Below are 14,711 nucleotides of genomic sequence, written 5' to 3' on the forward strand. Positions count from 1 at the left end.
CCCGACCAGTGCACGGTGACTGTAACGGTCGCGGCGAGAGCATTTGCAAAGAACGGCCAGACCGTCACCTGCGCTTACGGAACGAGTAGCAATAAGGAACCTCAGACCATCACGCTGAGCCCGTCTCAGAACGCGTTCACCCTGGTTTGCGGGACTGACGGAGAAATTATGCCGAGCACGTACCAGCAACAGTACTGCGATAGCTCAGAAAATGGGACCACTGGTGACTGCCAAGAGAGAGACTACACTTCCATCCTCACGGCATACCAAGACACATGGTGGCAACAAACCGAAAACTCATCTTACACACTGCAGATTCCGCCGACCGATTTCCCAGAAGAGCCAGCAAATATTATGGTCGGGTGCAAGAAGTCAAAGGTTTCGAAGAGAGGCCAGACTAGTGAAGGAGAACCCTCAACTGTTTGCAAAGTGCTGGTGACGATTGAGGCTTCGCCAAACAGCTCATCTGCAACAATGTCCGGGATGAAGGCATACTTGGCTGTGGGAGCTGTCGCTATCATTTCTGCGTTCGTGCATGCCATGTGATGTGAGTTTCTCATGTCCGGCACAGTCGCGTTCTAGCGGTCTAGTCAGGGATGCCTCATCCTGCGCTAGTCCACGGGTTGTTCTGTTGCATTCGTGTGGCAGCTCTAGATTTCCTGGGCCGATCAGATTTCGGACACATCAGCCTCAGGACCATTACACCCGGAGGGCCTGACTACACGGCGGTGGTAATGAATCCACGCCAGAGGCACAACAGACCACTGAGCGGCCGGCCTTATCAAATGTTTCCCGAATAAATGCGAAACGAAGGTTCGGCTCTCTACATCTGAACGGAATCACCTCTGCAATGCACACCGGGATGCTCTGCGGCCGAGAATAACTAGGTTTTGCCACAGCTCCTTCCATATGATCACCCCGTAACGGAACCGTTTTTATCATGCAGTCGCGACGACTGCTAAGGTATTGACAACAATCTTTAAGGAGCCTGGCAGGGTGTCTCAGAAAGGAAACCCTTCACCACGTTAACAGGCAGACGCGGCAACACTGTGTAGAAGAGTAGCGCTCAATCGGTATCTGGCAAACACTTCATCTTTTTTGTTGGCACCCATGAAGCAGGCCCACAGGCTTTAGCACCGCTTTTCACTACTATCCCGCTTGAATATGGTCTGTGAGGTTTGGGAGACTGAAGCATTCTTCTCAACAGAAAAACTTCTCCGCAAAACGTCATGGTCTACTCACCGCGACATCAGGGGAGGATCTGGAAAACCCCGTCGGGGACTGAGAATTCTACGTTGGCTATCCTGCTTCCTAGTGAACGTAAGAGTGTCCGTGCACACCTTGCTGGTAAGGAGCTGCGGGGGCTTAACCGCGTTCGAAATAGGTCCGAAGCATGTGGCAAAGAAGGTCAACTCGAACCCAGCTACCCGGCCGTGACAATCAAGTGACTTCCTCAGCGTGTTCCTTTTTCCAGAGAGAACGAAGGACTCCTTGAAGGTCGATGGTTTGCACTACCCAGGTGTCTTGATCCACACAAGCTCCCTTCCGCTGCAGTGTCGAAGCTAGGAAAAGAACAGACTCAAATCACGTCTACAGAGCCACGACCAAGAAACGATTGACGAGCGGCCAGGGGTTGTCTTCAGCGCCACGGCTGCCGCCAGGCGACACACATCAACCAATCGAAGCGTGACGCGGTCAACCTGAACTCATAAAAGCGTTTCCCTCCTTTCAGAGGACGAACTACTCTCTCCACCACCGCCACAGCCTCAGAAAATGTAACTGTGGAGAAGGGGCCTGCTAGCACCCACTAGCGGGCCCGCTGCATGCAGAAAGCACGTCTTCCCACCGGCGTCATCAGGCGCTCCCCATTTGTTCCCTGACTTTGAGATCCGACCCCGTCAAAAGCTCTACTGCATTGGGCCTTCAGAAAATCACATGCTTTCACTACTTCCTCGAAGATACACGGGCGAGTTGCTCTGAAAGATCATAGCTCGTGATAGATCTCAGTCTACCACCAGTTGACGGGAGTCGCGCGCTGGTCCACTCGGACTTGACTTGCTTTGTTGTAGCAGAATTGCACAAGGCTAACTCGATCTTGGTGCGCGAGTTTGCAGGGTACGACGACAACGACCTCGAAGATGTCTCTGAATTACGAGACACAACGGAAATTGTCACACAATTTCCGAATGGGAGTGACTCTACTGGTACTCCTTGCAAGCGCGTATGTGCACGATGACAGACTATCATTTTTCTCGAGTGTTCGAGCGCAAGACGAAACACCCAAATCAAAATGTGTGGTGGACAGTCAAACGGGAACTACCAAGTGCACGTGCGATCATACAGATGAATCACCACAAACTTTTGCGGCAACCCTTTCGGAAGACCAAACTGTGCTGAAGGTGAGCTGCAAAAATAATGAGCTTCAGTGCGCTCCCGAACAACTGAACGGCGACAAGGTCTGCCCACAAAGCGCTAGGAAGCTGCATGAGTGCGGTTCATCAAACGGCAGCAGTGCATGTATACCACTCAGCGATATTCTTGTCGATCCCGGAAAAAGCGTCACCTGGTCGCGGGACACCACCGAGTCGTCGGACCAATGCACCACTCAGCAGCTAACGGTCCCGAAGCAGAACTTCCCGTATACTGACAAGAAGTTCGTTGTTGGATGTGTTCAAAAATCTGGGAACACCGACCAGTGCACGGTGACTGTAACGGTCGCGGCGAGAGCAAGTGCAAAGAACGGCCAGACCGTCACCTGCGCTTACGGAACGAGTAGCAATAAGGAACCTCAGACCATCACGCTGAGCCCGTCTCAGAACGCGTTCACCCTGGTTTGCGGGACTGACGGAGAAATTATGCCGAGCACGTACCAGCAACAGTACTGCGATAGCTCAGAAAATGGGACCACTGGTGACTGCCAAGAGAGAGACTACACTTCCATCCTCACGGCATACCAAGACACATGGTGGCAACAAACCGAAAACTCATCTTACACACTGCAGATTCCGCCGACCGATTTCCCAGAAGAGCCAGCAAATATTATGGTCGGGTGCAAGAAGTCAAAGGTTTCGAAGAGAGGCCAGACTAGTGAAGGAGAACCCTCAACTGTTTGCAAAGTGCTGGTGACGATTGAGGCTTCGCCAAACAGCTCATCTGCAACAATGTCCGGGATGAAGGCATACTTGGCTGTGGGAGCTGTCGCTATCATTTCTGCGTTCGTGCATGCCATGTGATGTGAGTTTCTCATGTCCGGCACAGTCGCGTTCTAGCGGTCTAGTCAGGGATGCCTCATCCTGCGCTAGTCCACGGGTAGTTCAGTTGCATTCGTGTGGCAGCTCTAGATTTCCTGGGCCGATCAGATTTCGGACACATCAGCCTCAGGACCATTATACCCGGAGGGCCTGACTACACGGCGGTGGTAATGAATCCACGCCAGAGGCACAACAGACCACTGAGCGGCCGGCCTTATCAAATGTTTCCCGAATAAATGCGAAACGAAGGTTCGGCTCTCTACATCTGAACGGAATCACCTCTGCAGTGCACACCGGGATGCTCTGCGGCCGAGAATAACTAGGTTTTGCCACAGCTCCTTCCATCTGATCACCCCGTAACGGAACCGTTTTTATCATGCAGTCGCGACGACTGCTAAGGTATTGACAACAATCTTTAAGGAGCCTGACAGAGTGTCTCAGAAGGGAAGCCCTTCACCTTGATAACAGTCAGACACGGCAACACTGTGTAGAAGAACAGGGCTCATTCGGTATCTGGCAAACACTTCGTCTTTGTTGTTGGCACCCATGAAGCAGGACCAATGACTCTAGAAGGTCTTTAAAGTACTACACCACATTAATATGGTCTGTGAGGGCTGGGAGACGGGAACATTCTTCTCTACAAAAAGACTGCTCCGCAAAACGCTGTGGTCTACACATCGCGACGTGAGTAGAGCATTTGAAAACCCCCGCTGCGGACTGAGAACTTCCTACGTTGGGTATCCTGCCTTCTAGTGAACGTGAGAGTGTCCGTGCACACCTTGCTGGTAAGGAGCTGCGGGGGCTTAACCGCGTTCGAAATAGGTCCGAAGCATGTGGCAAAGAAGGTCAACTCGAACCCAGCTACCCGGCCGTGACAATCAAGCAATTTCCTCAGCATTGTCTCTTTCTCCAGAGAGAACGAAAGACTCCTTGAACGTCGATGGGTCACACTGACCAGGTGTCTTGATCCACACAAGCTCCCTTCCGCTGCAGTGTCGACGCTACGAAAGGAACAGACTCAAATCACGTCTACAGAGCCACGACCAAGAAACGATTGACGAGCGGCCAGGGGTTGTCTTCAGCGCCACGACTGCCGCCAGGCGACACACATCAACCAATCGAAGCGTGACGCGGTCAACCTGAACTCATAAAAGCGTTTCCTTCCTTTCAGAGGACGAACTACTCTCTCCACCACCACCACAGCCTCAGAAAATGTAACTGTGGAGAAGGGACCTGCTAGCACCCACTAGCGGGCCCGCTGCATGCAGAAAGCACGTCTTCCCACCGGCGTCGTCAGGCGCTCCCCAATTGTTCCCTGACTTTGAGATCCGACCCCGTCAAAAGCTCTACTGCATTGGGCCTTCAGAAAATCACATGCTCTCACTTCATCCTCGAAGATACAGGGGCGAGTTGCTCTGAAAGATCACAGCTTGTGATAGATCCCATTCTACCACCAGTTGATGGGAGTCGCACCCTTGTCCACTCGGACGTGACAAAAAGCTTCGGTGTAGCAAAATGGCACGAGACTGGCACGTGCGGTGCGGGCGCTCACAGGGTACGACAACGACGTCGAAGATGTCTCTGAATTACGAGACACAACGGAAATTGTCACACAATTTCCGAATGGGAGTGACTCTACTGGTACTCCTTGCAAGCATGCCTATGCACTATGAAGGCCCGTCATTTTTCTCGAGTGTTCGAGCGCAGGACGAAACGCCCAAATCAAAATGTGTGGTGGACAGAGAAACGGGAACTACCAGGTGCACGTGCGATAATACAGATCCAACACCACAAGCCCTTGCGGCAACCCTTTCGGAAGACCAAAATGTGCTGAAGGTGAGCTGCAAAAATAATGAGCTTCAGTGCGCTCCCGAACAACTGAACGGCGACAAGGTCTGCCCACAAAGCGCTAGGAAGCTGCATGAGTGCGGTTCATCAAACGGCAGCAGTGCATGTATACCACTCAGCGATATTCTTGTCGAACCCGGAAAAAACGTCACCTGGAAGCCGGACACCACCGAGGCATCGAGCGATAGCGCTACTCAGCAGCTAACAGTCCCGCCGGAGAACTTCCCGTATACTGACAAGAAGTTCGTTGTCGGTTGTGTTAAAAAATCTCACGACGACACCGACAAATGCAGAGTCACTGTAACGGTCGCGGCAAGAGCAAGTGCAAAGAAAGGCCAGACCGTCACCTGCGCTTACGGAACGAGTAGCAATAAGGAACCTCAGACCATCACGCTGAGCCCCTCTCAGAACGCGTTCACCCTGGTTTGCGGGGCTGACGGAGAAATTGTGCCGAGCACGTACCAGCAACATTACTGCGATAGCTCAGAAAATGGGGCTACCAGTGACTGCCAAGAGAGAGACTACACTTCCATCCTCACGGCATACCAAGACACATGGTGGCAACAAACCGAAAACTCATCTTACACACTGCAGATTCCGCCGACCGATTTCCCAGAAGAGCCAGCAAATATTATGGTCGGGTGCAAGAAGACAAAGATTTCGAAGAGAGGCCAGACTAGTGAAACAGATCCCTCGACTGTTTGCAAAGTGCTGGTGACGATTGAGGCTTCGCCAAACAGCTCATCTGCAACAATGTCCGGGATGAAGGCATACTTGGCTGTGGGAGCTGTCGCCATCATTTCTGCGTTCGTGCATGCCATGTGATGTGAGTTTACCATGTCAGGCACATTCGCCTTCTAGCGGTCTAGTCAGGGATGCCTCATCCTGCGCTAGTCCACGGGTAGTTCTGTTGCATTCGTGTGGCAGCGCTAGATTTCCTGGGCCGAACACATTTCGGACACATCAGCCTCAGTACCATTATACCCGGAGGGCCTGACTACACGGCGGTGGTAATGAATCCAGGCTAGAAGCACGACGGTCCAATGTGCGGTCGGTCCCATACGATGTTCTTCGAATGAAAACGACACGACGAAACGATGGTTCGGATCTGTAGACTAGAACCGGATCATCTCCTTAGTCGGCACCCGGTTGCTCTGTGGCCGAGAATAACTGAGTTTTGCCACAGCTCCTTCCATCTGATCACCCCGTAACGGCACCGTTTTTACCATGTGGTCGTGACGGCTGTCATCGTCTTGGCAACAATCATTAAGGAGCCTGACAGGGTGTCTCAGAAGGGAAGCCCTTCACCATGATAACAGGCAGACACGGCAACACTGTGTAGAAGAACAGGGCTCATTCGGTATCTGGCAAACACTTCGTCTTTGTTGTTGGCACGCATGAAGCAGGCCCACGGGCTTTAGCACGGCTTTACACTACTACCCCGAATGAATATGGTCTGTGATGTCTGGGAGACTGCAACATTCTTCTCTACAACAATACTTCTCCGCAAAACGTCATGGTCTACTCACCGCGACATCAGGGGAGGATCTGGAAAACCCCGTTGGGGACTGAGAATTCTACGTTGGCTATCCTGCTTCCTAGTGAACGTGAGAGTGTCCGTGCACACCTTGCTGGTAAGGAGCTGCGGGGGCTTAACCGCGTTCGAAATAGGTCCGAAGCATGTGGCAAAGAAGGTCAACTCGAACCCAGCTACCCGGCCGTGACAATCAAGTGACTTCCTCAGCGTGTTCCTTTTTCCAGAGAGAACGAAGGACTCCTTGAAGGTCGATGGTTTGCACTACCCAGGTGTCTTGATCCACACAAGCTCCCTTCCGCTGCAGTGTCGAAGCTAGGAAAAGAACAGACCCAAATCACGTCTACAGAGCCACGACCAAGAAACGATTGACGAGCGGCCAGGGGTTGTCTTCAGCGCCACGGCTGCCGCCAGGCGACACACATCAACCAATCGAAGCGTGACGCGGTCAACCTGAACTCATAAAAGCGTTTCCCTCCTTTCAGAGGACGAACTACTCTCTCCACCACCGCCACAGCCTCAGAAAATGTAACTGTGGAGAAGGGGCCTGCTAGCACCCACTAGCGGGCCCGCTGCATGCAGAAAGCACGTCTTCCCACCGGCGTCATCAGGCGCTCCCCATTTGTTCCCTGACTTTGAGATCCGACCCCGTCAAAAGCTCTACTGCATTGGGCCTTCAGAAAATCACATGCTCTCACTTCATCCTCGAAGATACAGGGGCGAGTTGCTCTGAAAGATCACAGCTTGTGATAGATCCCATTCTACCACCAGTTGATGGGAGTCGCACCCTTGTCCACTCGGACGTGACAAAAAGCTTCGGTGTAGCAAAATGGCACAAGGCTGGCACGTGCGGTGCGGGCGCTCACAGGGTACGACAACGACGTCGAAGATGTCTCTGAATTACGAGACACAACGGAAATTGTCACACAATTTCCGAATTGGAGTGACTCTACTGGTACTCCTTGCAAGCATGCCTATGCACTATGAAGGCCCGTCATTTTTCTCGAGTGTTCGAGCGCAGGACGAAACGCCCAAATCAAAATGTGTGGTGGACAGAGAAACGGGAACTACCAGGTGCACGTGCGATAATACAGATCCAACACCACAAGCCCTTGCGGCAACCCTTTCGGAAGACCAAAATGTGCTGAAGGTGAGCTGCAAAAATAATGAGCTTCAGTGCGCTCCCGAACAACTGAACGGCGACAAGGTCTGCCCACAAAGCGCTAGGAAGCTGCATGAGTGCGGTTCATCAAACGGCAGCAGTGCATGTATACCACTCAGCGATATTCTTGTCGAATCCGGAGAAAGCGTCACCTGGTCGGAGGACGCCACCGAGACCTCGGAGGATTGCACTACTAAGCAGCTAGCAGTCCCACCGGAGAACTTCCCGTATACTGACAAGAAGTTCCTTGTCGGATGTATTAAAACCGCTGGGAAAAAGAACCAGTGCACCGTGACCGTCACGGTCGCGGCAAGAGCAAGTGCAAAGAACGGCCAGACCGTCACCTGCGCTTACGGAACGAGTAGCAATAAGGAACCACAGACCATCACACTGAGCCCGTCTCAGAACGCGTTCACCCTGGTTTGCGGGACTGACGGAGAAATTATGCCGAGCACGTACCAGCAACAATACTGCGATAGCTTAGAAAATGGGACCAATGGAGACTGCCAAGAGAGAGACTACACTTCCATCCTCACGGCATACCAAGACACATGGTGGCAAAAAACCGAAAACTCATCTTACACACTGCAGATTCCGCCGACCGATTTCCCAGAAGAGCCAGCAAATATTATGGTCGGGTGCAAGAAGACAAAGATTTCGAAGAGAGGCCAGACTAGTGAAACAGATCCCTCGACTGTTTGCAAAGTGCTGGTGACGATTGAGGCTTCGTCAAACAGCTCATCTGCAACAATGTCCGGGATGAAGGCATACTTGGCTGTGGGAGCTGTCGCCATCATTTCTGCGTTCGTGCATGCCATGTGATGTGAGTTTACCATGTCAGGCACAGTCGCGTTCTAGCGGTCTAGTCAGGGATGCCTCATCCTGCGCTAGTCCACGGGTAGTTCAGTTGCATTCGTGTGGCAGCGCTAGATTTCCTGGGCCGAACACATTTCGGACACATCAGCCTCAGTACCTTTATACGCGGAGGGCCTAACTACACGGCGGTGGTAATGAATCCACGCTAGAATCACGACGGTCCACTGTGCGGTCGGTCCCATCAGATGTTCTTCCAGTGGAAATGACACGATGGTTGGGAGCTCTACATCAGAACGGAACCATCTCCTTAATCGGCGCCCGGATGCTCTGCGGCGGAGAAGGCCTGCGTTTTGCCACAGCTCTTTCCGTCTGATGACCCCGTAACGGCACCGTTTTTATCATGCAGCCGTAACGGCAGCTACGGTATTGGCAACAAACATTAAGGAGCCTGACAGAGTGTCTCAGAAGGGAAGCCCTTCACCTTGATAACAGTCAGACACGGCAACACTGTGTAGAAGAACAGGGCTCATTCGGTATCTGGCAAACACTTCGTCTTTGTTGTTGGCACGCATGAAGCAGGCCCACGGACTCTAGAGCGTCTTTACACTACTACCCCGAATGAATATGGTCTGTGATGTCTGGGAGACTGCAATATTCTTCTCTACAACAATACTTCTCCGCAAAACGCTGTGTTCTGCCCATCGCGACATGAGTAGAGCATTTGAAAACCCCGCCTGCGCAATGAGAACTCCAGGTTGGCTATCTTGCATTCTACTGAACGTGAGAGTGTCCGCTGTCAGGGAGCCGCAGGGGCTTGACCATGCTCGAAATAGGTCCGCAGCATGAGGCAAAGGTCAACTCGAAGTCAGCTACCCGGCCGTGACAATCAAGTGACTTCCTCAGGGTGTTCCTTTTTCCAGAGAGAACGAAAGACTCCTTGAAGGTCGATGGTTTGCACTACCCAGGTGTCTTGATCCACATAAGCTCCCTTCCGCTGCAGTGTCGACGCTACGAAAGGAACAGACTCAAATCACGTGTACAGAGCCACGACCAAGAAACGATTCAGTAACGGTCAGGGGTTGTCGTGAGCGCGGCGGCTGCCGCCAGGCGACAAACATCAACAACTCGAAGCATGACGCGGTAAACCTGAACTCATAAAAGCGTTTCCTTCCTTTCAGAGGACGAACTACTCTCTCCACCACCACCACAGCCTCAGAAAATGTAATCGTGGAGAAGGGACCTGCTAGCACCCGCTAGCGGGCCCGCTGCATGCAGAAAGCACGTCTTCCCGCCGGCGTCATCAGGCGCTCCCCATTTGTTCCCTGACTTTGAGATCCGACACCGTCAAAAGCTCTACTGCATTGGGCCTTCAGAAAATCACATGCTCTCACTTCATCCTCGAAGATACAGGGGCGAGTTGCTCTGAAAGATCACAGCTTGTGATAGATCCCATTCTACCACCAGTTGATGGGAGTCGCACCCTTGTCCACTCGGACGTGACAAAAAGCTTCGGTGTAGCAAAATGGCACGAGACTGGCACGTGCGGTGCGGGCGCTCACAGGGTACGACAACGACGTCGAAGATGTCTCTGAATTACGAGACACAACGGAAATTGTCACACAATTTCCGAATTGGAGTGACTCTACTGGTACTCCTTGCAAGCATGCCTATGCACTATGAAGGCCCGTCATTTTTCTCGAGTGTTCGAGCGCAGGACGAAACGCCCAAATCAAAATGTGTGGTGGACAGAGAAACGGGAACTACCAGGTGCACGTGCGATAATACAGATCCAACACCACAAGCCCTTGCGGCAACCCTTTCGGAAGACCAAAATGTGCTGAAGGTGAGCTGCAAAAATAATGAGCTTCAGTGCGCTCCCGAACAACTGAACGGCGACAAGGTCTGCCCACAAAGCGCTAGGAAGCTGCATGAGTGCGGTTCATCAAACGGCAGCAGTGCATGTATACCACTCAGCGATATTCTTGTCGAATCCGGAGAAAGCGTCACCTGGTCGGAGGACGCCACTGAGACCTCGGAGGATTGCACTACTAAGCAGCTAGCAGTCCCACCGGAGAACTTCCCGTATACTGACAAGAAGTTCGTTGTCGGTTGTGTTAAAAAATCTCACGACGACACCGACAAATGCAGAGTCACTGTAACGGTCGCGGCAAGAGCAAGTGCAAAGAAAGGCCAGACCGTCACCTGCGCTTACGGAACGAGTAGCAATAAGGAACCTCAGACCATCACGCTGAGCCCGTCTCAGAACGCATTCACACTGATTTGCGGGACTGACGGTGAAATTATGCCGAGCACGTACCAGCATCAATACTGCGATAGCTCAGAAAATGGGACCAATGGAGACTGCCAAGAGAGAGACTACACTTCCATCCTCACGGCATACCAAGATACATGGTGGCAACAAACCGAAAACTCATCTTACACACTGCAGATTCCGCCGACCGATTTCCCAGAAGAGCCAGCAAATGTTATGGTCGGGTGCAAGAAGACAAAGATTTCGAAGAGAGGCCAGACTAGTGAAACAGATCCCTCGACCGTTTGCAAAGTGCTGGTGACGATTGAGGCTTCGTCAAACAGCTCATCTGCAACAGTGTCCGGGATGAAAGAATCTTTGGCTCTGGGAGCTGTCGCCATCATTTCTGCGTTCGTGCATGCCATGTGATGTGAGTTTACCATGTCAGGCACATTCGCCTTCTAGCGGTCTAGTCAGGGATGCTTCATCCTGCGCTAGTCCACGGGTAGTTCTGTTGCATTCGTGTGGCAGCGCTAGATTTCCTGGGCCGAACACATTTCGGACACATCAGCCTCAGTACCATTATACGCGGAGGGCCTGACTACACGGCGGTGGTAATGAATCCACGCCAGAGGCACAACAGACCACTGAGCGGCCGGCCTTATCAAATGTTTCCCGAATAAATGCGAAACGAAGGTTCGGCTCTCTACATCTGAACGGAATCACCTCTGCAGTGCACACCGGGATGCTCTGCGGCCGAGAATAACTAGGTTTTGCCACAGCTCCTTCCATCTGATCACCCCGTAACGGAACCGTTTTTATCATGCAGTCGCGACGACTGCTAAGGTATTGACAACAATCTTTAAGGAGCCTGACAGAGTGTCTCAGAAGGGAAGCCCTTCACCTTGATAACAGTCAGACACGGCAACACTGTGTAGAAGAACAGGGCTCATTCGGTATCTGGCAAACACTTCGTCTTTGTTGTTGGCACGCATGAAGCAGGCCCACGGACTCTAGAGCGTCTTTACAGTACTACCACGAATGGATACGGTATGTGATGTCTGGGAGACTGCAATATTCTTCTCTACAACAATACTTCTCCGCAAAACGCTGTGTTCTGCCCATCGCGACATGAGTAGAGCATTTGAAAACCCCGCCTGCGCAATGAGAACTCCAGGTTGGCTATCTTGCATTCTACTGAACGTGAGAGTGTCCGCTGTCAGGGAGCCGCAGGGGCTTGACCATGCTCGAAATAGGTCCGCAGCATGAGGCAAAGGTCAACTCGAAGTCAGCTACCCGGCCGTGACAATCAAGTGACTTCCTCAGGGTGTTCCTTTTTCCAGAGAGAACGAAAGACTCCTTGAAGGTCGATGGTTTGCACTACCCAGGTGTCTTGATCCACATAAGCTCCCTTCCGCTGCAGTGTCGACGCTACGAAAGGAACAGACTCAAATCACGTGTACAGAGCCACGACCAAGAAACGATTCAGTAACGGTCAGGGGTTGTCGTGAGCGCGGCGGCTGCCGCCAGGCGACAAACATCAACAACTCGAAGCATGACGCGGTAAACCTGAACTCATAAAAGCGTTTCCTTCCTTTCAGAGGACGAACTACTCTCTCCACCACCACCACAGCCTCAGAAAATGTAATCGTGGAGAAGGGACCTGCTAGCACCCGCTAGCGGGCCCGCTGCATGCAGAAAGCACGTCTTCCCGCCGGCGTCATCAGGCGCTCCCCAATTGTTCCCTGACTTTGAGATCCGACCCCGTCAAAAGCTCTACTGCATTGGGCCTTCAGAAAATCACATGCTCTCACTTCACCCTCGAAGATACAGGGGCGAGTTGCGCTGAGAGATCACAGCTTGTGATAGATCCCATTCTACCACCAGTTGATGGGAGTCGCACCCTTGTCCACTCGGACGTGACAAAAAGCTTCGGTGTAGCAAAATGGCACGAGACTGGCACGAGCGGTGCGGGCGCTCACAGGGTACGACAACGACGTCGAAGATGTCTCTGAATTACGAGACACAACGGAAATTGTCACACAATTTCCGAATTGGAGTGACTCTACTGGTACTCCTTGCAAGCATGCCTATGCACTATGAAGGCCCGTCATTTTTCTCGAGTGTTCGAGCGCAGGACGAAACGCCCAAATCAAAATGTGTGGTGGACAGAGAAACGGGAACTACCAGGTGCACGTGCGATAATACAGATCCAACACCACAAGCCCTTGCGGCAACCCTTTCGGAAGACCAAAATGTGCTGAAGGTGAGCTGCAAAAATAATGAGCTTCAGTGCGCTCCCGAACAACTGAACGGCGACAAGGTCTGCCCACAAAGCGCTAGGAAGCTGCATGAGTGCGGTTCATCAAACGGCAGCAGTGCATGTATACCACTCAGCGATATTCTTGTCGAATCCGGAGAAAGCGTCACCTGGTCGGAGGACGCCACTGAGACCTCGGAGGATTGCACTACTAAGCAGCTAGCAGTCCCACCGGAGAACTTCCCGTATACTGACAAGAAGTTCGTTGTCGGTTGTGTTAAAAAATCTCACGACGACACCGACAAATGCAGAGTCACTGTAACGGTCGCGGCAAGAGCAAGTGCAAAGAAAGGCCAGACCGTCACCTGCGCTTACGGAACGAGTAGCAATAAGGAACCTCAGACCATCACGCTGAGCCCGTCTCAGAACGCATTCACACTGATTTGCGGGACTGACGGTGAAATTATGCCGAGCACGTACCAGCATCAATACTGCGATAGCTCAGAAAATGGGACCAATGGAGACTGCCAAGAGAGAGACTACACTTCCATCCTCACGGCATACCAAGATACATGGTGGCAACAAACCGAAAACTCATCTTACACACTGCAGATTCCGCCGACCGATTTCCCAGAAGAGCCAGCAAATGTTATGGTCGGGTGCAAGAAGACAAAGATTTCGAAGAGAGGCCAGACTAGTGAAACAGATCCCTCGACTGTTTGCAAAGTGCTGGTGACGATTGAGGCTTCGTCAAACAGCTCATCTGCAACAATGTCCGGGATGAAAGAATCTTTGGCTCTGGGAGCTGTCGCCATCATTTCTGCGTTCGTGCATGCCATGTGATGTGAGTTTACCATGTCAGGCACATTCGCCTTCTAGCGGTCTAGTCAGGGATGCTTCATCCTGCGCTAGTCCACGGGTAGTTCTGTTGCATTCGTGTGGCAGCGCTAGATTTCCTGGGCCGAACACATTTCGGACACATCAGCCTCAGTACCATTATACCCGGAGGGCCTGACTACACGGCGGTGGTAATGAATCCACGCTAGAGGCACAACAGACCACTGAGCGGCCGGCCTTATCAAATGTTTCCCGAATAAATGCGAAACGAAGGTTCGGCTCTCTACATCTGAACGGAATCACCTCTGCAGTGCACACCGGGATGCTCTGCGGCCGAGAATAACTAGGTTTTGCCACAGCTCCTTCCATCTGATCACCCCGTAACGGAACCGTTTTTATCATGCAGTCGCGACGACTGCTAAGGTATTGACAACAATCTTTAAGGAGCCTGACAGAGTGTCTCAGAAGGGAAGCCCTTCACCTTGATAACAGTCAGACACGGCAACACTGTGTAGAAGAACAGGGCTCATTCGGTATCTGGCAAACACTTCGTCTTTGTTGTTGGCACGCATGAAGCAGGCCCACGGACTCTAGAGCGTCTTTACAGTACTACCACGAATGGATACGGTATGTGATGTCTGGGAGACTGCAATATTCTTCTCTACAACAATACTTCTCCGCAAAACGCTGTGTTCTGCCCATCGCGACATGAGTAGAGCATTTGAAAACCCCGCCTGCGCAATGAGAACTCC

The 14,711-nt window shown here is 52.1% G+C and overlaps 5 protein-coding genes across 5 annotated transcripts; all 5 read left to right on the top strand.

Annotated features, from left to right (window-relative positions):
- Window positions 1–2,138: 2,138 nt before the first annotated feature.
- On the top strand, window positions 2,139–3,233 carry NCLIV_042290 (srs domain-containing protein; the record flags this gene model as incomplete). Its single annotated transcript, XM_003881140.1, has 1 exon — window positions 2,139–3,233. The coding sequence occupies one exon, from the start codon at window positions 2,139–2,141 to the stop codon at window positions 3,231–3,233; it is 1,095 nt and encodes a 364-aa protein (XP_003881189.1).
- Window positions 3,234–4,766: 1,533 nt separating this feature from the next.
- NCLIV_042291 (srs domain-containing protein) lies at window positions 4,767–5,924 on the top strand (the record flags this gene model as incomplete). The annotated part of the gene is made up of 1 exon (XM_003881141.1): window positions 4,767–5,924. One exon carries the CDS (start codon window positions 4,767–4,769, stop codon window positions 5,922–5,924), a length of 1,158 nt encoding a protein of 385 aa, XP_003881190.1.
- Window positions 5,925–7,462: 1,538 nt separating this feature from the next.
- NCLIV_042292 (srs domain-containing protein) lies at window positions 7,463–8,617 on the top strand (the record flags this gene model as incomplete). The annotated part of the gene is made up of 1 exon (XM_003881142.1): window positions 7,463–8,617. One exon carries the CDS (start codon window positions 7,463–7,465, stop codon window positions 8,615–8,617), a length of 1,155 nt encoding a protein of 384 aa, XP_003881191.1.
- A 1,516-nt stretch (window positions 8,618–10,133) lies between these two features.
- Window positions 10,134–11,291, top strand: NCLIV_042293 (srs domain-containing protein; the record flags this gene model as incomplete). Its single annotated transcript, XM_003881143.1, has 1 exon — window positions 10,134–11,291. One exon carries the CDS (start codon window positions 10,134–10,136, stop codon window positions 11,289–11,291), a length of 1,158 nt encoding a protein of 385 aa, XP_003881192.1.
- A 1,516-nt stretch (window positions 11,292–12,807) lies between these two features.
- Window positions 12,808–13,965, top strand: NCLIV_042294 (srs domain-containing protein; the record flags this gene model as incomplete). The annotated part of the gene is made up of 1 exon (XM_003881144.1): window positions 12,808–13,965. One exon carries the CDS (start codon window positions 12,808–12,810, stop codon window positions 13,963–13,965), a length of 1,158 nt encoding a protein of 385 aa, XP_003881193.1.
- Between the last annotated feature and the right edge of the window lie 746 nt (window positions 13,966–14,711).

Source organism: Neospora caninum, chromosome IX, assembly GCF_000208865.1.
Source record: "Neospora caninum Liverpool complete genome, chromosome IX".
NCBI classification, from domain to species: Eukaryota; Apicomplexa; class Conoidasida; order Eucoccidiorida; family Sarcocystidae; genus Neospora; species Neospora caninum.